This window comes from Rhineura floridana, chromosome 5, assembly GCF_030035675.1.
Source record: "Rhineura floridana isolate rRhiFlo1 chromosome 5, rRhiFlo1.hap2, whole genome shotgun sequence".
Classification (NCBI taxonomy): Eukaryota; Metazoa; Chordata; class Lepidosauria; order Squamata; family Rhineuridae; genus Rhineura; species Rhineura floridana.
In genome coordinates, this window is record NC_084484.1 from 165,695,741 (window position 1) to 165,720,335 (window position 24,595).

The window sequence follows — 24,595 nt, forward strand, 5'->3', positions numbered from 1 at the left end:
CTCTAGGTAATTGGTTCCATTGTCATATGGGTCTAACAGTTAGGACGTTTTTCCTGATGTCCAGTCGAAATCTGGCTTCCTGCAACTTGAGCCTATTATTCCATGTCCTGCACTCTGCGAAGATCGAGAAGAGATCCCAGCCCTCCTCTATGTGACAACCTTTCATGTACTTGAAGAGTGCTATCATATCTATCACAGCATGATACTGCTGTACATGTATAGTGCAGATGGGGCCCCAGTCTCTGTCTGACTGCTTCAAATTTACCTTGCAGTGGAAAAAATGGCTCTTTGTATGCCTTGAGAATACGAACAGAGCAGAAAATAGAAAATTACCATACTTTGCTAACTTGACGTGGCATCGTTCATTTTTTTTCAAAAGGTGACATCTACAATGACTTAGAAAAAGGGGCCACATAATGTAACTTGTGTCATCATGCCTTGTCAATTTGGAAAAAAAGAAAGACTTATGAAAAGAGGGAAGGGGTGATGAGAGAGAAACTCATTAGACTCCAAGTATTTATCAAACTTTTTTCTTTTTTTAAAAAAAAACCCATAGCAACTCAAACAAAATAGATGTACTCTACTAGACAGCACAATTGAAACTACTAATGATACAAGACTGGCGTCCTCTAATATAGAAACAGAATAGAAAAGTAAACTAAAATTCATCAGAGAAATTTCATTTGCTTACAAAAGTTCATTTCACACAGTCTGAATATTTTCTGTTGGGCAATAAACATCCCCTCCCTCACGGAGGACATTGGCAAATAAAAAAAAATGAAGAGAAGAAACCTGATGAATTATTTTAGCATTATTTCCCACCCACAACAATCTTCCTGGTGGATCATGTGTATTTCTGCGTGCCTTTGACTATTAGCTCATCACCTTCTGCGTCCTCCATGGACTTCGAACTCCATCCATTGATGTTATCAGGCAAAAGCTATCAAACAGATGAATGACAAAAGGTCCACAGTCCGTCTTCACCATGAGGTTGAAGGAACCATCAGTACCAAAAGGAACGTCACAGTTGATGACGAAGTGGAGAAAGCACGTAGGCTTGACTGAGAACTTGTGACTTTTCCACCTGGGACAATCAAAACCATAGATGAAGAGAAACAATAAATTCCTATCATATGTTAGTATTTTGCAGTTAAGTAACACAATGATTAGCACCTTGATAAATTAAGCCACCAGGTTGGATACATCCTCCACACTACGCTCATCAGAGTGGTGAAGTCTCAACCATCAGCATCTCTCTGCAAACATACAGGCGGTGACATTATCCTGAGGAAGGGAGTTATATCTGATCGGGGTGAGGGAAGCCCAGAAGCATCCTCAGTGCCCATCCCTGAGCTTTGACTAGGCACATGGAAGGGTGGACTAGAGATACTGTTATGGGTTTGGGAACTGGTGTTGATGACCTCTCAGGATCCCCTCCAAGCCTGAGTACATGGTTGTCAGGAAGGACTGTTTAATGTTCAAACTGCATGTGCTTGTGATAAACAAACTGTGTGTATATGCCAAACAACTGAACCATCCCTGTTCCATCCATCTTTCAACAAGTGGGTTTACTTAGTTAAGTTAGTTATTATGTTCATATCCCATCCTTTCTCCAAGGAGCTCAAGGTAGCACCCCTGGGTGGTCTATTTATCAATAAAAGGATTTCTATATCACCATATCGTAAAAAGATTTTGTGTGTGTACAACAATAAAACAAAACTCCATTAAAAACCGTGCAAATAATAATTAAAGTGACTGGCAAGTCAAACAGCTGCAAAGGCCTGAAAGCACAGGAAGGTCTTCAAGAGATGCCTGAAAGTCAAAAGTGAGGGCGCCTGCAAATCTTTGCTGTAAAAGTGTTCCACAGCATGGGACAGGCAACATGTCAGACTTCTAGTTGAACCGAGTTGGGGCTCTGTAGCATGCGGAACAACTAACAACACTCCTCCAGATGATCGCAATGACTGAGTTGGGATCCTCTTCTTATTTTACCCTCACAACAACTCTGTGAGGTAGGCTACACTGAGAACGACTGATGGCCCAAGGTCACTTGGTAAGCTTCATGGCCTAGAATTTGAGCCCGGGTCTTCCTAGTGTCTACGGCTGTGAGCACATAAGTTGCCTACAGCAAAGCGTTTCCATTGGCCACACCTGGAGGGGCAATGGGTTGATCAACGGATCAGATGTGAAATCTGTTTAAAGCTGGATTTTTTTAAAAACACACTTGAGCTGATCCCACTAGGGTTGCCAGGCTCAGGGCCTGAGAATGATTCTCTGTGTTTAAGAGAAGAGAAAATCCAGCCAAGTGCAGGTTTTCTTGCAACACTGTAATGGAAAAACCACAAGGTGAAATTCTCCCTTCCCCCTGCACACCTTTTAAAGATACAGAAGACCTCTTGGAGGTCCGGCCTGGCAATCAAGAGGTCTTCTGTATCTTTAAAAGTTGTGCAGGGGTAAGGGAGAATTCCACCTTGTGGTTTTCCCATTACAGTGTTGCAAGAAAACCTGCACTTGGCTGAATTTTCTCTTCTCCTAAAGATATAGAATCATTCTTAGGCCCTGAGCCTGGCAACCCTAGATCCCACCAGGTTTTATAGTAAAAAGGGGCAGGGTTTGACTAGTGTCATGTGCCCCCTTTTTCAGAGAAGAGAGGTAGAGCCACACTAGAACCACCAGAACAGTAATTGTGTCTCTACCCTAAATCTGACACTCTAGCCACTACACCCCTAAAGCACACTGGCTCTCACTGGATCTAGTCTGGCTATAGTGAAAGGTCCAGCTGCTTAGAGGTTTGGTGGTCAGAACCGTCCCTTATACTCAAATAGAACATTTACAGCAGACCATCTGTTTGCTGATTTTTACTTTCCAAGAGAACACTATGACGTTATTTTCAGAGCTTGGAAAAGTTACTTTTTTGAACTACAACTCCCATCAGCCCCAGCCAGCATGGCCACTTAGATTGGGCTGATGGGAGTTGTAGTTCAAAAAAGTAACTTTTCCAAGCTCTGGTTATTTTTCTCAGTAGTTCATTATGACCAGAGCTTGGAAAAGTTACTTTTTTAAAACTACAACTCCCATCAGCCCCAGCCAGCATGGCCACTGGATTGGGCTGATGGGAGTTGTAGTTCAAAAAAGTAACTTTTCCAAGCTCTGATTATGACCAGATGAAGAATGGGCCAGCAGCAGGGTTAAAATATCTAAGTTACAAATAATTCATCAGTGTTAAGTATTAACTCTCATTGAGCCACATTGGAGAAGAGTAAATCTCCAGATGCAAATGATGCAATGTGGAATATTTAGAGCCTTATAGGTCAAGACCAGAGCTTGGATGTTTACAGACATAAAGCCATAGGAAGCCTGAGCAAATGCTAAAGCTGGCTAACCACTGTGTTAATAAAATGAGCTGGTGTGTTCTGCCTCGGATGCCATTAACTCCAGTCAAGGGACCTAAGGTATTGATGTGCAAAGCAGATGTCACCACTGAAATGAACAAATGGGAGGACTGGCTTCCAGTTGAACTGGGAGCTTCCTATTCTGTGCAGTGGGGTTTTCTCCTCTCTTCCAGTTTGGAGCCCCTTGCACCCCCTTGAATAGTGTGTGGTCCAGCATTGAGGTGGGGGGCGATTGTTGCAGCCAGAAGGTGACTGACTGATATCAGAGACCTTCCATCGCACAGGGGGGCAGTGGTGCATTTTCTGTTTGCATAAGGGGCTCTGTGATCCAATCCAGAATATTCTTAAATTTATATCAGACTGTGCTTTCACTGAGACAACATTCAAGGTTCATTTAATTACAATAGGTCTGATTCCACCCCCACCCCCCGAAGGAGGATGTCTCTGCTAAGCCAAGATGTAAAATAAAAAATTAACTTTTTATTTGGTAAGAAATCTGAGAGCAAATAACTTTCCTTTTGTTTACATGAAATGCACAACTTATTAATCAGTAGTATTAGTTATAGTTAATCAGTGCAACAGTGAACAATGTACTTTGTCATCCTTTGTTTTTAAATTAGCACTGTAGGATTCTTACTGGCTGAAACACTATATACATACTAGGAAAGCAAAGTTCTTCCTTTATGAAATATTTTTTGCTTGTGCTCATGCTTTGCTGACAGTTGGCTCTTACTGGTGGGGCACCCAACTGGGACTTACACCTGAGCATCAGACCTTTCCTTTGCTTTCATGTGTTTCAACAGAGAAGCACACGAGGACAAGTTTCTACCAGCTGTTTTCCTGATATAAGGCAAGGGAAAAGTTGGTGCTGTTCTCAGACAACTCTGGATGGAGTTATTGGTAGACTTTCTATCCCCAGCTGTGGTTATGGGGAAAAGAATTAAAAAGTGGGGCTCTGCACGCCCCCCTCATCTGATCTGGCACTTTGGATCAGCCCCATCTCTGTTATCTTTTTGGTGCTTACTGAAGACCTTCCTCTTTCAACAAGCCTTTTAAGTAGAGGCCTTATCCCAATCTAGGTCTGTGCTGGAATTGCTTTTTTAAATATATTTTAAAAGATTTTTTAAAAAAGATGTTTTAAATATGTTTTTAGTGTTTTGTCCTTTGTTTGATGCCCTGGGCTTCTTCTGGGAGGAAGGGCGGGATAGAAATTAAATTGATTGATTTATTGATTGATTAATTAATTAATAATACGACTCAGGAAATTCCAGGGCCAACCCAGATCTGAGCCCCAGATCGATTTTGGGGTGAGCCCTAATGTTCAATCAAGGTTTTAAACCCTAATTAAGCATGCAGTCAGTGGGAAGGGGGAAGGAGGAGACAAAGCGTTTGATCCTGGCGCGCAGAGAGTTCAATCCTTCTGGGTGCTGCTTCACCAGCAGGGAATGCACTAGTGAATCAGACACCTACAGAGAGCAGGAGAGTTCAATCCTGCTGGGCGCTGCTTTGCCAGTGGGTTCCTTGCAGGGAATGCACTGGTGAATCAGACACCTACAGAGAGCAGGAGAGTTCAATCCTGCTGGGCGCTGCTTTGCCAGTGGGTTCCTTGCAGGGAATGCACTGGTGAATCAGACACCTACAGAGAGCAGGAGAGTTCAATCCTGCTGGGTGCTGCTTTGCCAGTGGATCCCTGCAGGGAATGCACTGGTGAATCAGACACCTACAGAGAGCAGGAGAGTTCAATCCTGCTGGGTGCTGCTTTGCCAGTGGGTTCCTTGCAGGGAATGCACTGGTAAATCAGACACCTACAGAGAGCAGGAGAGTTCAATCCTGCTGGGTGCTGCTTTGCAGTGGGTCCCTGCAGGGAATGCACTGGTGAATCAGACACCCACAGAGAGCAGTAGAGTTCAATCCTGCTGGGTGCTGCTTTGCCAGTGGGTCCCTGCAGGGAATGCACTGGTGAATCAGACACCTACAGAGAGCAGGAGAGTTCAATCCTGCTGGGTGAATACACTGGTGAAGCAGACCTGCAGAAGCTACATGCTTCTTCTTCTGTCCCCCTCCCGTTGCCCAGCCCCTCACCTTTTAACAGCCTGATTGCCATGGGTGAGCCAATCTAACCTGGGGCTATCTTGACCTGATCTGACCAAAGTCCGTATTGGCCAAAACTGGGCCAATTCAGTTTGGGATCCATGCTTTGGCTGGATCTGGACACGCCTTTATTAATGACGACCACAGCTATCTCATGATGTCTGAAGACACACTGTGGAACTGGCTGGGAAGAGAGCTTGACCCGCAGATCTACTAGAGAAAGTTCCCGACAAATGTGGGCTGGAATCTTTCCCAGCCCATGAACAGGAATATTCTCACAATTAAAGCATTTTGGAGAAACAAGTTCTACTCTCTTCCCTTGGAAAAAAACCCAGTTTTTTCCAGGAAACAAAATGGGGAAATACTCAATGCAATCCTGTTTATATCAGTACAGAAGACAGGGGCCAATCCTGTTATTTCTTAGGGTGAGAGCTTATGCAAGGGCCAGTTCAGATGTGCCAGCACTTGATGACTGCTACACTGAAAGAGAAATACCATGCATGCTTACTTGGAAGTAAACCCCACTATGTTGAAGGAGCTTTACTCCCAGGTTAGTGTGTAAAGTGGGGATGGGGGGCTAAATGCACCCCTCCTGGCCTCTTTATATGGCCCTTGGGACTCTCCCAAAGCCATGCCTCTCCTGCCTGCCTCTCTCCTTATGCCTGCCTAGAATGTGCCCTTGAACTCTGATCATGTAAACGGAAAATTAATATTTGCTGCTCTGACCACTTTTCCTTCTGGTCCTGCCCGTCACTGGCATTTGGCCCCTGGAAGGCTGCCTAGAAGGGAATGTGGCCCTTAGGCTGAAAAAGGTTCCCCAACCCTGGTGTAAAGGAGAATAGCCTGTGTGGGAACTTGCACGTTTCTGCAACAGCCATTGCGGCTGCAACACTGTAGAAAGAGCTTTCACCTCATCTCAACCTCCAATGCAATGCTTTTGAGTGGAGGGAGTTCGTCTGCTCAACTGTGAATCGTATGAATAAGCAGTCAGAAATCAAATACTGTATATGCATGTGTGGATGGTTCGTAAATTGTTTCCAAGTTAGCCAGAAGGCAACATGGCTGAGGTCATCCCCAAATGACTTGTCTGGATCTCCTTTTAGTTTGGTTGTGCTGTCAGGCACAATTCTTAAAATTCTTTCAGATTAACAAATTGAAGAATATCCCCAGGCCTTTGCTTGACAAGCTGGAAATTAAACTTGAGCTATGGATCACATGGAAGAATCACACTGTAACAATACCAGACTATCTCGTATGTTGGTCATTAATAAGAATGCATGTGTAATTCAAATGAACAAGACTGTGACATCTGACCTGTGGTATAAAAATGGTGGCATGAACAGAAGGCAATCATTGTATGTGTTCACTTCCAATTGTCATAGACGCCTTACCTGAAAACGATGGGACCCTGATTTGGGAGCTCGGTGTTCCATCCCCTCCTTCGCTGACAGCACGGACCTCTATGATATAGACACCTACATCAGGGAGAAGCACCACTGCAGACGTTTTCTGTGTCTCAATGACTTGACTGTTGCTGTGACCTTCCTGCCTAAACAGGACCTGTGGACAACATGGGCAGCTGTAGAATATCTAACATCTAATAAATAGCTTTAATAGCTGACTCCAGAACTCAGGAACATGGCTATGAAAGTGAAGGCTAAGGAACGGAATATTTAGCTAGTGGAATAACGGTGTGTGTGTGTGTGTCATGATACAGTAGGGATGGAATGATCCGTCAGTTTTGGTTCTCTCAGTTTCCCATTTTTCTAATCTTAAATTTGGTTCTCTGAATTTCTGCAGAAATTTGTGATTTTTAAAAAAAAATCCTCATGAAAATTCTCCAGCATTTTAGTATGTGTTTCTTTTAACAGACACTTTTTTGTAGGCAATTCTGACTAATGTACAGAGTTTTGCAAGCAATTTCCCATCATTTAATGCATTTTTTCAGGTTACTTTCATTCATATATGTGTTTTATAAACATGGGTTGGTTGGCGAACTGCATCACAAAATTCAAACAAGTGTTTTGGTTCTCATATTGTTTCATAAAGTACAAATTTAATAGATTCGACTTGAAATGCTAACTGAATCAAAATTCTCACCCATCCCTGTGACAGAGGTGTGTAAATTATGCATGGCGTGGAGAAAGTGGATAGGGAGACTCCCCACCCCCCTCATAATACTAGAACTTGAGGCCATCCAATGAAACTGAATGTTGGAAGGTTCAGGACAGACAAAAGAATTCATTATGGAATTCAGTCCTACAAAATGTAGTGACGGTTACGAGCTTTAAAAGAGGTTTAGACAAATCCATGGCACAAAAGGCTGTCAGTGGCTACCAGCCACAATGGCTCCACTCTGGCTCCACTAACAAAGGCAGTCTGCATTTAAATACCAGTTGCTGGGAATCACTAATGGGAAGAGCACTTGCACTCAGATCCTGCTTATGGGCTTCCCATATGTTGGCTACTGTGAGAGCAGGACTAGATAGTTCTTTGAACTGTTCCAGCAGGGTTAGTCTTGTGTTCTTAAATTATACTGTGGTCTAGGGCCTACGTTACCGTCAACCCTTCCTTACCTCTTCCCAAGAGCCACTTTTTCCAGTCAAGCATTTATTGTACCACTCAAATCCCAATTTGCCCTCTCCCTTGCCATCTTGCTCCTTCTACCTTATTCATTGGCTTGGTACAGATATATCACTCATTATGTTTATAAAACCTCCCATTGTATAAAAATTCTCTAGGCAGTTTACAAAATAAAACAATCCATATAGTATTTTTTTAAAAAATGTAGCCACTGGAACAAATCAAACTTTTAAAAAACGATTTCCCTTGGGGAAGACAGAATAGAACACTTTGCATCTTAGCTTAAACCACATTTAGGGAGCAATCCTCACTATGGGAAGCTTGTGTAATTTATGACACCTTAAGTTAACCTGGCATAAAGTATGCCAGATCCAAACAAAGTTCAGGAGTGAGGTGATTGCTAGCTGAGCGGACCCAAGCCTGGCAAAGGGAAAGCAAGCCTTTAAAATAGAGTTCGATTTATACCACCCTTTTGGGCAATGTAAGTTCTGCCACGTTGCTAGGTCACATGATTGAGCTGAACGGAGTTAAGATCCAACGTAAGTCCCCCCATGCTCAGTCTTGCCCCTACCATGCTCCTTTTTGGGGACTTGCACCAACCTTGGTTGAGCCAGCTTTGACTGAGTTGGCTGAGCCCTGGCTGAGCCCCAGCTGAGCCAGAATGAGGAACTTACACTGGTGTATCTTCACCTGAGCGGGGGTTAGGGATTTGTGGAGGTGTTGTCCCAGCTGAGCCAGGGATTGGCCAGATCCTAACTCGCTCATCCTTTGGTGGTTCTTGGGTTTGGATTGCTCCCTGCAAAAGTTAAAACAGCAAAGGCCTAGGATCTATTTTCAAAGGTCTGGGTGACCTAACAGGTCTTTTCCTGGTACACAAAAGACCATAAAAGAGATGCCAGGTGAGCTTTTCTTGGGGGAGGCTGCTCTATAACTGGGGTGCTAATAATCTTCTAACCGGGAGAGTTTGACAGCACGGCAGGCCTGCACACCTTCCCTTCACCCACGTATGTATCTCACCTCTCCCTTTTCTGGTTAGGATTAACTATGTTGTAGTACTGGGTGGGGAACCTTTTCTTTCTCTTGAGGGATGAATTCCTTCAGATGTAATCTGGCAGGGGTTGCAAGCTAGTGGCAGATGGGGCTGAAGCCAGTGGTGGGTGGTGGCAGAGCTCAAAGCAGTCAGGGCTGCTCTCTCCCTCTCTCTCCCTTCTAAGAAGAGCCATGCTGGACCAGTCCAATGACCCATCCAGCATCCTGTCTTTGCAGTGGCCAGCCAGATGCCTATGGGAGGCACAAAATCAGGACAGAAGTGCAAGAGCCGTCTCCCACTTGTGATTCCCTGCATCCGGCATTCAGAGGCACACTGCCTCCGACAGTGGGGACAGAACACAGCCATCATGGTTAGTAGCATCCTCTCTCTCTTTTTCTGCCACCACTTTTCCCTCTCTTTCTGATCCATCCCTTTCTCTACCCCCTTCCCTCTTTTCCTTCCTGCCCAGCAGGCTGCTGGATGAGGACAAATTGCTCTTCCCAAAGGTCTGGACTGATCACCTGCAGAGGGTTTTCCACTCTCATTCTATCACTCCATTCATTTCATTTCAGCTCATCAGACCCTTTTCCCTCTCTCAGACTCCTCTCCCTCCAAGCTCTCCCCACCTGCATGAAATCAGACTAAGGACCGCAGGTTTCCCACCTCTGGCTCAGCCTTACATCAGCGCTAACCATCATTTATACTAACCATGGTCAGTTTGTAAACCTCTGGCTGGTTTATGATAAATGATAAGCCACAGTGCTGCCCATATGAAAACTATGCAAGGAAGTAAGAGGAGATGGGCAGCAAGCAAAAGAAGGGGGGCAGGTGCAAGTAGGGACGAGAGAATCTGTTAATTTCAGTTTTTCTCCATTTCTCATTTTTCCAGTCTTCAGATCAATTCTCCACCTTTCCACACCTTGGACAGCTCCTTGAAAGTTCAGACTAAAACCCAGAATGTATTCCATTGCTCCACTGATATGGAGTCACCAGCTGCCACTAGTGTCTGTGTCTGTGCGTATGCGTGTGTGTGTTTAAAAAAAGGCCTCATGAAAATTCATCAGCATTTTGGTGTGAACTTCTAATATACACATTTTTGTATGCAATTTTGTGTAACATATTGCAAAGCAGTTTCCCCTCACATAATGCATTTTTGTATGCTATTTTCATGAACCTGTGCCTTTAATGCACACTTTACCCTAGCATCTGAATTTTTGTACATGTTACTTGGCTAGAGAGCTGCACTTCCAAATTCATAGAAGTATGACTTTCGAACGATGGCTGCCCTTCCTGTTGCCATATTGTTTTGGAAAGCGCAAATTAGAGAAATGCAAACTGAACTGAATTTCTTTCCTATTCCTAGGTGCAAGCCTGGAGCATACTCTTGAACTTTGAAACATGGGTAGGATATTAGCCTTTCTTGCCCTACTACGTTTTGTCAAGTGATACAGAATATGAATCTTCCGGGCAGTGAGTGTTCTGTGACGTCTGTTGAGCACTGTTGGACATAGGAATGGAAAGATCTGACCATTTCAGTTCCTAAATTTTCCAATCTTAAACCCAGTTTTCCACATTTCTGCAGCAATTTGTGTGCGATTTTTTTTAAAAAAAATTGCTCATGAAAATTCTCCAAGATTTTAGTGCAGATTTCTCCTATTAAACACAGTTTTGTCAACAGTTTTGACTAATGTGCACATTTTTGCAAGCAATTTCTTGTCATATAATGCATTCTTATGTTATTTCCACTCACAAATTCATTTTTATGCACACTTTCCCCTAACATGTGCATTTTTGTAAACATTGTTTGGCTGACTAACTGCATTGCAAAATTTGGATAAATGTGAATTTCGAAAGATGGCCGTGTTTCAGTTCTCATGTTGTTGTGGAAAGCGTGGATTTGATAGATTTGGCTTGAAATGCAAACTGAATTGAATTTCTCACCCATCCCTGGTTGGAGATATGTAAGTGTTAAACAGGAATCATTGACATAGAGAGAGATGGGGGAAGAAAGGAAACAGGCAGAAATCACATGTACATGCACTTGAGAATGTCTCCAAATCTATGTATGTGCACGTGGAAGTGAATGTGTGAGTGAGCTTTTTTTATTTTTTGGTGGGGCTCACTAACCATTTTCAAACAACTCATGTGGGTAAAGATCATCTCATTCTGTAAAGCACTGAAAACAGAAGAAGCCAGATGCTATGAGCACAGATTGCTGAATATCCCCAACATGAACATAACAAATCTCAGTATTTGCACTTCTGCTCTGTAAAGAAAATATTAATTTTAATGGCATTTACAACACCTCATCCTTCTGCATTTCCTTAAATCCTACTGCAAACACTGTCAAAATGAAGTGTTAACATGGATTTCACCACATTCTGTTCCTATTAATAGTCAAATAGGGTGGCATTAACGGCATATGTTATTCAGTTTATAAACCCTAGTTGACAATCACTATATACAAAATATACTAAGGAATAAAGGTACTTAATTTTATTTTAAGGGGGGGTTGTCCTTAAAAAGTTAGTGCTTTTGTTCAAACTCCATGTTTAAAACAGTAATGAAAATACATTGCAACTCAAGGAATACCTAATCACTTTGAACGAGTTCAAATGGCAGGGCCCAATAAACTGCATCCTAAGTACTGAAGGAACTGGCTGAAGAACTCTCAGAACCTCTGTCTATTACCTTTGCGAAATCGTGGAGGACTGGTGAAGTGCCTGATGACTGGAGATCTAATGTTGTCCCCATCTTCAAAAAGGACAAAAAGGAGGAACTGGGGAACTACAGACCAGTGAGCCTAACACCAATCCCTGGAAAAACTCTGGAGCAGATTATAAAGCAGTCAATCTTTAAGCATCTTGAAAACAATGCAGTGATTACTATGAGCCAAACATGGTCTTATCAAGAACAAATCCGGCCAAACTAATCTTATCTCGTTTTTTGATCGGGTAACCTCCCTTGTAGACTGTGGAAATGTTGTGGACATAATATATCTGAACTTCAGCAAAGCTTTTGACAAAGTGGCCCATGATTAGCAAGCTAGCTAAATGTGGGCTGGATGGAACAACTATCAGGTAGATCTACAGTTGGTTCCAGAATCATAGTCAAAGAGTGCTTATCAACGGTTCCTTCTCAAACTGGGCGGAAGTAACAAGTAGGGTACCACAGGGCTTGGTCCTGGGCCCAGTGCTCTTCAACATTTTTATTAACGACTTGGATAAGAAGGTACAGAGTATGCTTATCAAATTTGCAGATGATACTAAATTGGATGGCACAGCTAATACCATGGAAGACAGAAACAAAATTGAAAGGGACCTTGATAGGCTGGAGCATTGGGCTGAAAACAACAGAATGAAATTCAACAGGGATAAATGCAAAGTTCTACACTTAGGAAAAAAACCCAAATGCACAGTTATAAGCTGGGGGATACTTGGCTCAGCATGGGGGATGCAGACAAACTGGAACAGGTTCAGAGGAGGGCAACAAGGATGATCAGGGGACTGGAAACAAAGCCCTATGAAGAGAGACTGAAAGAACTGGGCATGTTTAGCCCAGAGAAGAGAAGACTGAGGGGAGATATGATAGCATTCTTCAAGTACATGAAAGGTTGTCACACAGAGGAGGGCCGGGATCTCTTCTAGATTGTCCCAGAGTGCAGGACACGGAATAATGGGCTCAAGTTGCAGGAAGCCAGATTTCGACTGGACATCAGGAAAAACCTCCTAACTGTTAGAGCCATATGACAATGGAACCAATTACTTAAAGAGGTAGTGGGCTCTCCAACACTGGAGGCATTCAAGAGGCAGCTGGACAGCCATCTGTCGGGAATGCTTTGATTTGGATTCCTGCATTGAGCAGGGGGTTGGACTTGATGGCCTTATAGGCCCCTTCCAACTCTACTATTCTATGATTCTATTGTAGGGATGTTGGAGAATTCTGATGAAAATGGGAGTAGAAATTGCCAATGTTCACTTATTCATCCCATGTCAAGAACAGAAATCAATCTAGTGAATTTGATCACTATTCATTGTTGTTTTCAGTCTGCAAATGATACATAATTGATTACTTCCCCCCTTTTGCATTGCATTTCCTTTGCAATGAAATGAATGGTGTTGAATGACATAATGATAACTTAATTATGCAATTAATTCTGCCACATTGGACAACGAGATAATAATATAGTTTTTGTTGGAAGACAAACTGCAATAGAACAGAAATAGTAACGCATGCAATGAACACAGGTTGGAATGGAAATCTATGCCTTGTTACATCCCTAGCAACTGGGAGGTGGAGGGTGGTAAGACTTTTAGGCACTCTCATGCAACTATCTCCTTTTTCATGTGAATCTGCTGCTCTGAGAGAACCATCTCCTTTTGACGCACATGTGGAAACAGGCTTCTGCACATGTATGAGATGAGGAACCACATGCACAAATATGTTCTGCACACATGATTACTCCCCCAATCTAGCTGCTGACATTCCAAACACAAGGGTAGCAATGGGCTCCATTTCTGCAGTAATCGGATTTGCCATCGGATTAATTACTGTTTCTGATATTCTCTATCTTTGCGGACAGAATCTTGAAGTAACAACTCTCTGTGCCTGGTTTCCGATTCATTCATCTTCTCCGATTCATTTTTTTAAAGAATTGCTTTAAAATCATCAATAGTATGAGTGATACTTTAATCAATCTACTTTCTATGTGAGATCTTCAAATGTGTATTCCCTTTCACTGATGTCAACGAGGTGTTGATTGCAACTAACAGACAAAAAGCAGCAGGGGAAGACATTGACTTGATTATCTGCCTAATCTCTCTGCAGTGCACTTGAAAACGAACGCAAACAGGCAATTATTACAGAGTTCAGAATAAAGATCAAAATCAGTGGGGACTTGTAATAAATAGTGATTATAATATTGATAATTCTCTGAAAAGCAAATATACATATATAAATATAACTCGGAGGAGATTGGAAAAATGAAAAGATATTGGGGGGGAAAGGAATTAGATCATTAACGACCACCAGGGGGCCACACTTAAAAATGAAAGGTAAAAAAGGAGAGAATTCCATCCCTACACAAGAGATTTAGACAAAGCAATCATAATGCCAAAATACAATTTAAATAATAGCCCAGAAAAATATAAAGATCAAATAAGGAACAGATTTGAGGCTTTAAATTTAGTTGATAGAGAACCAGAACAACTATGGATTGAAGCCAGAGACATTATTAGGGAAGAATGAAACAAGACAATACCTCTAGTTAAAAAGAGAGAAGGACCTCAATGGATGACTGATGAAACTCTTAAAATGGTTAAAGAGAGAAGGAAAGCAAAAGCAAAAGGAGACAGAAACATGGTTAGAACCTAAATGCAATAATACAGCAACTAGTACATAGGGACAAAGAGAACTATTACGATAGTTACTGTATAGAAATAGAAGAGGACAACAAAAAAGGCAGAAGAGCCCAATTCCAAATTCCAGGGAAATTTAAACCAGGAGGAGGGATGTTGAATAATCAACAGGGGAACACACTAACTGACTGAGATGAATAAAAGGAAGATGGGAGCAATACACTGAAGAACTCTATAAAAGAGATGCAAAGATGACAGATTCATTGATGGAGGAACTGTATGATGAAGAACCAGAAATTTTAGAATGCAAGGTGAAAGCTGCTCTTAAAATACTTGGAAGAAACAAATCACCAAGGACAAATGGCATACCAATAGAGTTGTTACAAGTTACTGAGACTGAATCTGTCCAAATTTTGACAAAAATTTGTCAACAAATATGGAAAAGAAAACAATGGCCTACAGACTGGAAGCGTTCAATATACACCCTAATTCCAAAGAAAGGGGATCCAAGGGAATGCAGTAATTATTGAACTATTGCCTTAATATCCCATGCAAGTAATGCAATGCTCAAGATTCTACAACAAAGGCTCTTACCATATATGTAGCGAGAAATGCCAGATGTCCAAACTGGATTTAGAAAGGGAAGAGGCACCACAGATCATATCACAAACATACATTGGATAATTGAACGGACCAAGGAATTTCAGAAGAAAATCACCCTGTGCTTTATAGATTACAACAAAGCCTTTGATTGTGTAGATTGTGAAAAACGATGGAATGCTTTAAAAGAAATGGGGATGTCACAGCATCTGATTGTCCTGATGAACAACCTATACTCTGGACAGGAGGCTACCGTAAGGACAGAATATGGAGAAACTGATTGATTCCCAATCAGAAAGGGTGAGAGACAGGGCTGTATTTTATCACCCTATTTGTTTAATCTATATACAGAATATATCATATGGAAAACAGGATTGTACCAAGATGAAGGAGATGTGAAAATTGGAGTGAGAAAGATCAATAATTTAAGAGATGCAGACGATGCCATACTACTAGCAGAAACCAGTCACCATTTGAAACGAATGCTGATGAAAGTTAAAGAGGAAAGCACAAAAGCAGGACTACAGCTGAATGTCAAGAAGACTAAAGTAATGACAACAGAAGATTTATGTAACTTTAAAGTTGACAACGAGGACATTGAACTTGTCAAGGATTATCAATACCTTGGCACAGTCATTAACCAAAATGGAGACAATAGTCAAGGAATTAAAAGAAGGCTAGGACTGGTGAGGGCAGCTATGAGAGTATTAGAAAAGGTCCTCAAATGCAAAGATGTATCACTGAACACTAAAGCCAGGATCATTCAGACCATGGTATTCCTGATCTCTATGTATGGATGTGAAAGTTGGACAGTGAAAAAAGCGGATAAGAGAAAAATCAACTCATTTGAAATGTGGTGTTGGAGGAGAGCTTTGCAGATACCATGGACTGTGAAAAAGACAAATAATTGGGTGTTAGAACAAATTAAACCAGAACTATCACTAGAAGCTAAAATGATGAAACTCAGGTTATCATACTTTGGACACATCATGAGAAGACATGATTCATTAGAAAAGACAATAATGCTGGGAAAAACAGCAGGGAGTAGAAAAAGAAGTCCAAACAAGAGATGGATCGATTCCATAAAGGAAGCCACAGACCTGAACTTACAAGTTCTGAACAGGGTGGTTCACGACAGATGCTATTTCAGGCCCGATTCATAGGTTTGCCGTAGGTTGAAATCGACTTGAATGCACGTAACAACAATCTCAGCTTAAGAAGCCAAGATATGAATAGGCTATATGGCCATGCTCCCCTTGGATCCTTTTCTAGTATGTGCAGACAAGTCAAGAAGTCTTGTATTTACCATAGTTTCCTGCGGGGACACCTTTACCTTTACAGTTCATGAAAGGCTTCCTGGTTTGTTTGCTCACTTCGGAACAAGGGAAGGAACATAGGGATTGTGTTTGCAGCCAAAACCCTTGTTCAGCTCTTGCTTTATTATGCCAGATTTATTTATTTATTTTGTTTATGAATCGCTTCTCATCTGGAAGCAATTTAACAATAAACACTTATATAAACAATAATTTCAAATCCAGAACAGATACAGACTGGTATAAGAATTTGAACTTAAAAGGCTTGTTGAAAAATGAAGGTCTTCAATAGGAATGGGAAAGGCAATAGAGACAGTGCTTGTCTGTTATATAAAGGAAGGGAGTTCCACAGGGTAAGTGCTGCTACACTAAAGGCCCAATTCCTATATTGTATGGAGTAGATCTCCTTGTGAAATGGTAGCTATAGGATGCACTCTCCCACACAGCACAATGATCACTTGAATATATAATGGGCGAGATGATCTTTTAGGTATCCTGGTCTAGGGATGTCAGAGAATTCCAACAAAAAATGGAAATAGCAGCAGTAATTGCTGATGTTCACTTATTCGTCTCATGTCTGGAATGGAAACAATCGAGTGAATATAGTTGGTACTCACTACTGTTGCCGCTTTCAGTCCAACAAACAATGTGGACTGAGGATTACCTTTTCCCACCCTTTAGCACTGTGTTTCCTTTGCATTGAAATGAATGGGGTGGAATAATGTAATGAAAACATAATTTATGTAATTAATTATGTAAATTACATAAGTTATGTAATTTTGCCACAGTGGACAACCAGACAAATAACATATTTTTTTGCGGAAGACGACCTGCAAAAGAATGGAAACAGTGTCGAATGTTACAAACATAGGGCAGAATAGAAAATGATGCTTTCTTGCATCCCTATCCTGGTCCCAACTAGTATAGAGCTTTGTACACTAGTACCATCACACTGAACATAGCAAAGTAGCTAATGCAGACAATGATTTGTTTGACAATTGCCAATAGCACCAATCAGCTATGTGAGAGAAGAGGAACTGGATTTAAACTCCCAAATTTTGCCCTTCTTACCAAACAGCTGATCAGTATGATTGGTAATTTTTTGAGAAGACTAAGCATGTAAGTCTTGGCTAGTGAATGCACACACCCACATGTGGATTGGGGCCTGTGAATTTGGTACCCTGACTTCTCAGTGCTGAAGCTCATTACAATACACAGTGTGAGAAAAGAAAGAGGAACGAATGAGCATAACACTCCAGAGAATGTGATGACAGACATGACAAAACTGACCTTGTATCCCATGACATCCGATTCATTTGCTAAAGGTCTAACAGGTTCCCATCCCAGGGACACATGGGAACCATCCTGTATCCACATCACATTGCTTGGTGCTTGACTAGGAGCTGACAGGGAAGAGAAAAGAAAAGAGACAATGTTTTGAAATACATTTTGGAAGGTTTTTGAAAAAAAGGGGGGAAAACCTACCCAAGGAGTACTTTAATTTTTTATTTGGTTTATGTTTGATTACCAACTCAGCTAGATAAGGTTCAGCAGTATAGTCTCTAGTTCCAGAAGTGTCTTTTCAACAGCTACTGCTGAGGATGAATAATTTCATCTCCCCTTCCTATTTCATGTCAAAAATTATTTAGCCTTATTTTCCAGAAAGATAGTCCTTAGTCTCTTGTGAATGTCAAATGCTCTCAGTCCCCCTTTTTGGAATACAGATCCTTTGAAGTGAGCTCACGAATCAAAACAACGCAGCAGCCCTGTTTTGTTATTTGAGATCTATCTTTCTCCCAAGGAAAGGAAGACCAACAAAAAGGAACTGAAACCTTATCAGGCCTTGCACATTACGAGGAGAACAAAAGTTGGGAACGTACGAGATTTCTTGGTGGCAGCACGGACTGCACTGCTGGGTGGCCCGTACCCTGCTGCATTGTACGCCTTCACTCTCAGGTGGTATAATGTGTTGCCTTCAAGCCCTGTCAGAATGATGGACGATTCATTTCCTTCCGTCCTGGCCTTTTCAGCTGCTTCCTCTTGTTCCATATCTTTCCAGTAACCAACCTGACAATGGAGGATAGTGTGAGTGATTGACCAGTACATTTATGGGGTCCTTTCCCTAATTATGATCATTCATAATGTCGATAGCATTTTTCAGTGGACAGAGCTCTGAGAAAACGTCAAAGGGTCTGGAGCATCTCCCCTATGAGGAAATGTTACGTTTTGTTTTTTAATTTAGGAATGGGGGGATATGATAGAGGTGTATATAATTATGGACGGTGTAGAGAAACATTTCCCCCCTCTTTCATAATACTATAGAACCAGGGGTTGTCCATTGAAGTTGAATGTGGGGAGATTCAGGAGAGACAAAGCGAAGTAACTCTTCATACAGCACACAGCAAAACTATGGAAGTTGCTCCCACAAAATGTGGTGATGATAGCCACTAACATGGATAGGTTCAGAAGAGGATTAGACAAATTCATGGAGGATTAGTCTCCAGTGGCTATATTACCTCCAGAATCAGAGATGGAGTGCCTCTAAATGCAAGCTGCTGGCTACCAAAAATGTGAGAGGGCTAATGTGCTCATGTCTTGCTGGTGGGATTTCCACAAGCATCTGGGGAGCCACTGTGGGAACAGAATGCTGGGTTAGATGGGTCTTTGGTCTGATCCAGCACAGCTCTTGTTATGTTCTCATGAAACCTTTATTTCTATCACCCCCACAACAAATGCTGAATTTTGCTAATGCCTGAGGAATACCCATATATTCCTCATAACCCATCACCACCCAATAATAGTATAATATTGAATTTATAATCCTATATGCTCCTGATAAGCAACCAGTTTTAGTAGAGGGTTATAAGCCACGACACCATCTATTGGCCCCAAGGTAGATGAGCAAGAAGCCTCCATCCTTGCTACACACTGGTATTTTCTCTCGTTGGCAACTGTGGGGAGTTATGTGGTAATCCTCAAAAAGCTTGATTCATTGTGGGGCCTCACATTGTTGATACTTGTCACTGGGAATCAAGTCCAGAGACAGTAATTTATTATTCATCTATTGCATTTATATCCCCCCTTTCCTCCACAGAGTCCAAGGCAGAGTAGGTGGATCTCCCACTCCAGTTGCATACTTACACCAATATTGTGAGAGAGGTTAGGTTTATGGGATTCAAGGCCTATTTGAAAATCTTGACGCTCTCTTGTTAAAAGACACTTCTCTTTAATATACAAAGGTAACTCCATCTAGTTCTGATCTCAAGATCATTTTGAGCTTAGAGCCACATTTCATAAACTACATCATACCATTCATTTAATTTTCTTTACCGTCATGTTCAAAAAGCTCAGGAGAAGTTGTAATCTCAGTTCTCTATCCCTCAGGAAGCTCACTGGGATGCATTTGGCCAAGGCCTCTCTTAGAAAAAGAGAGCATTTAAAATGAGTCTATAATTGCACAGGTCTGAACAATGGCATCACACCAACCCTCATCTTAGTTAAAAAGATTTTGTCTCTTCACAAGAACAGAGCAAACTGTGTCCTAGAGTTTATTTGAATTAAATGTCCCAATTTATAAGACCTGTAATGTAAATAAAAATGGCCACTTCTCACATGTCATGCAGTATAATCTAATATATATGCTATAAATGCACTCTTTGGGGCTTTCATGAGAGAAGATTGAATGTTTACAAGGTTTTACATCCATGAAGCTTCATAGTTGAACGCAACACTGAATTTGAGACTACAATGTTTGAAGCCAGATTTTATTTATTGTTTTTATTTATTTATTGTTTTTATTTATTTATTTATTGTTTTTATTTAAGACATTTATATCTTGCTCATAGGAGCTCATAGAGGATGGAGACAAAACTAGCATGAGTTGGTGCCCCCTGTCATTGACTCTGGCTCTAGCTACTGTGGGGCTTCATGCCTTCTGCCTCACCAGGCCCAACGGGCACTAGATACCACTGTCTATATTAATTAGAATAACTAGAATTTAAAGAGAAACACAATATGTCTCATCATAGTGGGGGAGGCTGTGGCCAAGTGATCAGTGTGAGAAAAAAGGAGGGGGAACCCCAAGATGCCGAAGGAAAGGATTTCTTGAATGGAAAATCCAAATAGATTTTATGAAAAAGGAAGAAGCCCAATGTGTTTCAGCCACTCGAGACTTGGCCTTCGTCAGGGGATAATAAATCTAAAAGGTCTATCTTCAACTGTTTCCTATGCAAAAATGTGCATGGAATATCTACACCGATTCTGTGCAATAGAAAACTGACCGTGTAGCAGCAAAAGCTGAGAGTGTACACTCGCTCGAATAGGAAACAGTTGAAGATAGACCTTTTAGATTTATTATCCCCTGACGAAGGCCAAGTCTCGAGTGGCTGAAACACATTGGGCTTCTTCCTTTTTCATAAAATCTATTTGGATTTTCCATTCAAGAAATCCTTTCCTTCGGCATCTTGGGGTTCCCCCTCCTTTTTTCTCCTGCTGTCTTTGGATGCTAACCACTTCTGTTCTTTGCAAGTGATCAGTGTGCCTGGTCAGTTTGCTGTTCAGGTTCTTCTAGGTACTGAAGTGCAACTCTTTTATCCTTGGGCTGGTCAGTTCTCCAAAGAGAATAGAGGTTCCCAAGCTGTGGTCTGTGGACCACCAGTGGTCCGCAAGCTTCATTCAGGTGGTCCATGGCGTGTCCGCATAAAATATTCATACTGATTTTTAATTGTATTTTTACTGATTCCTTCATTTCTTATATTGTATTTTATTGTATTACGATTTCAGTTCTATGGCATGCAAATTGTAATACAGTAAAACACAATATATAGCAAAAGAAAATAAGCAAGAAAAATACAATTTAAAATCATACAGCACCTACCACAGTGCATTACAATTGCTACAACAGGCAGAAAAATCATTAAGTGGTCTGCTGAGACCCTCAGCAATTTTCAAGTGCTCTGAGGGGGAAAAGTTTGAGAACCACTGGAAGAGAGGATGCTTGTAAACAGGCCTGTCCTCTGTAAAATAGGACACAAGGCCATGCTAGGAAAAGGTCTCAAGGGAAAAAAAGCCACATCTTCCTTTCAAGTGGCATCAGAAACACCATTCGCAGCTGCCTAGCGACGGTGTCAAACTCTTAGCACACTGAGATTCAACACACTGCACGTTTGCCAGCATGGGATGTTGCTGTGGCAGCAGCTAGTCTGAGCAAGCAAGAATGAGCGCTGACATGAAGTCCAAAGTACTTCAGAGGATTCAAGGACACCCATCTCTGGTGGGTCTTCAAAAAAATGTACTCTTCAGACCTGGCAAGCTTTGACTGAATCATGTGGGGGAAGTGGCACAGACAATATTTCCTGCTTTGGCAGGCACACGGTGCCGAGCGAGAAAGCTCCGAGTCTGGGTAATGAATTGGAGATGACAGAACACCTGAGGAAACCTTGTAGTGGGTTAATCATAGCGGAGCAGCATCGCTGGGGGACAGAGAGGCAGGCTGAGGGTTTGGTTTGAGTTACTCAGATAGGAACTGGTTTCTGTCAGATGTAATTCAGGAAGAACCCTCTCTGTGGAGCACCTCCCTCCTTCAGACACAAAAGCTCAAATTGTTTTTGATGTTTACAAGTCCGTGGCAGTCATTGCTTGCCTTTGCTGATTTTTCCCCACTCTCTGGGGGCTATGCTGGGAGCACATGAATACCGAATAGTTCCTTTGTAATCCATTCAGTGTAGGCACAAACTTCTTGCGTTGGTTTTGCAGTGAGCAAAAATGCTTTCTCTAAGGTTACTCCCACTGACTGAGCTCGGTCTAACTTCTACCAACATCATGATGATAATGTTGATGATGTATTTCTAAAGCATCACAAATTTTCTAAGAACTGCACATGTTAAAAGATTCAATAAAATATAAAAAAGGAAAGGAAAATAAACATTCAAAGCAGCTCACAAAATATCAAAGAACACAATAATGGAATACAAAAAATCTGTCTGTCTGTCTGTCTATTTAATTAGCTGAAATAATAAAACCAATAGAAGAAACAGCAGACAAAAACTAACCTTCTGTTCCAAAGGTCCACGAAACCAAAAGAGTTTTACATGGCACCAGAAATCCAAGAAAAAGTCATCTCATGGGAGAGAGTTCTAAAGCCCAGGTGCAATGAACGAAAAGGCCCTGTCCTGTATAACTATCTCCTAACCTCTGATGTTGAACATTTAATTTTTAAATGTTAAAGCTAAGATCAATGGACTTTTCAGTGAGATCACACTGAAGGGCAGTAATTCATTCATTCATTCATTCATTCTATTTCTATGCCGCCTTTTGGCCGAAGGCCCTCAAGGCGGCTCACAAAAAAATAAAATAAACACAAATACAAAATACACATCAGAAAAGAATACAGTGCACAGAAATTCAAACAACAAAACATTAACATTGTTTAAAAAACAAGGTTCTTTACAGGCCTGGAGATAATCTGTCCTTAAGATGTAGCACTGCCACTCCAGGAATTTTAGTCCTCAAACATTGAGCAGCTGTTGTAAAGGATTTGCTCACTAACACCATCTGTAATGCAATCAGGAATCATTGAAAGCCAATGAAGGAGACCTATTTCCCTTGGCAATCCATAGACCTAGGTCACATCCACACCATACATTTAAAGCACTATCATACCACTTAAAACAGTCATGGTTTCCCCCAAATAATCCTGGGAACTGTAGTTGGTGAAGGATGTCGAGAGTTGCTCGGAGACCTCTATTCCCCTCATAAAGCTCCAGTTGCCAGTTTTCTGGGAAGAGGGACTGACTGTTAAAACACTCTGAAAATTATAGCTCTGTGAGGAGAATAGGGGTCCTCTAACAACTCTTAGCACCCTTAAACCGTTCACAGGATTCTTTGTGGGCTATGGCTGCTTAAAGTGGTGTAATACTGCTTTAAAGGTGTAGTGCAGATGGGGCCTTGAGGTATGATACCTCAATAAAATAAATCAATATTGATTGATACATTTAAAGGACTATGATACCACTTTAACAGCCATGGCTTCCCCCAAATAATCTGTAGTTTGTGAAAGATGTTTGTAACTAGCCCTGTGAGAAATCTCCAAACAACTCTCAGCAACCTTAACAAGCTAAAGTTCCCAAGATCCATTGGGGAGAGCCATAAATGTTAAAGTGGCACAAGACTGTGCATGGTTAGCTGATGTTGTTAATTGGGCTTAAAGGGAATTCTACCAGTTTTTTTTAAACATCCTTATTTATTATTGCTCTGTCTAATTATTTTTACCTGGAAGGCTCATACTGTACTGTACTCAGTACTGCTCCTTTTTCTGGGATGTGGATGCAATAATGGCTGTGCCAGTCCATTGGCTGTTTGCTTTCAGCATACTAGCCCTTTAGAAGGCTGTGCATTGATTCCCCTTTTATCCAGAGGGCAATTTGGCTCTGAAGAAGCTACTCATAATTATCGGGACAACATGTCCTTAGAGAATGAGACTTGCAGCCCAATTATGAAGTGGTGCAGCAGCTCACAGATTCAGGCAGTAGCTTCCAGTGCTAGGGTAGAGGCAATCTGCCGCTAGTAGCAATTTTTCAAGGTGAGTGGAGCAGAGGTGTGAAGCTCCGTTTGGCCCCCTGCAGCTAAAGCTCTCCCACAGGCCTTGGCAGCACAGGTAACACACTGGAACTTGGACAAATCAACATAATAAAAATGCTGATGATAAAATAAAACACTGCGTGTGATGCATGAATTACAATTACCACAGCACTCTTTGCAACCCTAGCCATTGAAAAATAGCCCTGTGAACAGGTAGCCTTTTGCAAACTACACCGGGTTGGATCCAGACAGGCAGAGCAATCCTCAGTATAGTTAAGCCGACAGAACTGGCACCAGTGTAAATTAAGTTAAGCCAAGCCAGTGTAAGTTACTGCTAATTCAAACTCCATTTAGGAGTGGGCTCCTGCTGGGAGGAAGGCAGGATATAAATCAAATAACAAACAAACAAATAAATAATACTGCTGACTGAGCCAAACCAAGCCTGGCAGAGGGAAAACAAGCCTTTAAAATGGTGGATCTTGGGTTTGGATTCCACATTACTTGGCTAAAATCAATGGGATGTAACTTTCTTTTGACTAGTGTAGTGTCAAAAACTGTCCTTCAGTTTTGTGAACATTTCCTCATCTGCAAAAGAGGCTTCAATTTTTCATCCTCATTCACAGGGCACTTTAGAATTTCTTTAAAATTGTG

The 24,595-nt window shown here is 41.6% G+C and overlaps 1 protein-coding gene across 1 annotated transcript in view; it reads right to left on the bottom strand.

The window, feature by feature from the left end:
• Positions 1-348: 348 nt before the first annotated feature.
• Positions 349-24,595, bottom strand: part of CNTN5 (contactin 5) — a 324,115-nt gene continuing 299,868 nt past the window's right edge. Inside the window, exons 16-19 of the mRNA XM_061628766.1 lie at positions 18,247-18,433; positions 17,657-17,769; positions 6,875-7,043; positions 349-1,084 (exon numbers count right to left, since the gene is read on the bottom strand). Coding sequence (XP_061484750.1) covers positions 981-1,084; positions 6,875-7,043; positions 17,657-17,769; positions 18,247-18,433 — 573 coding nt within the window. The 3' untranslated portion in view covers positions 349-980. The remainder of the gene's footprint in view (positions 1,085-6,874; positions 7,044-17,656; positions 17,770-18,246; positions 18,434-24,595) is intronic.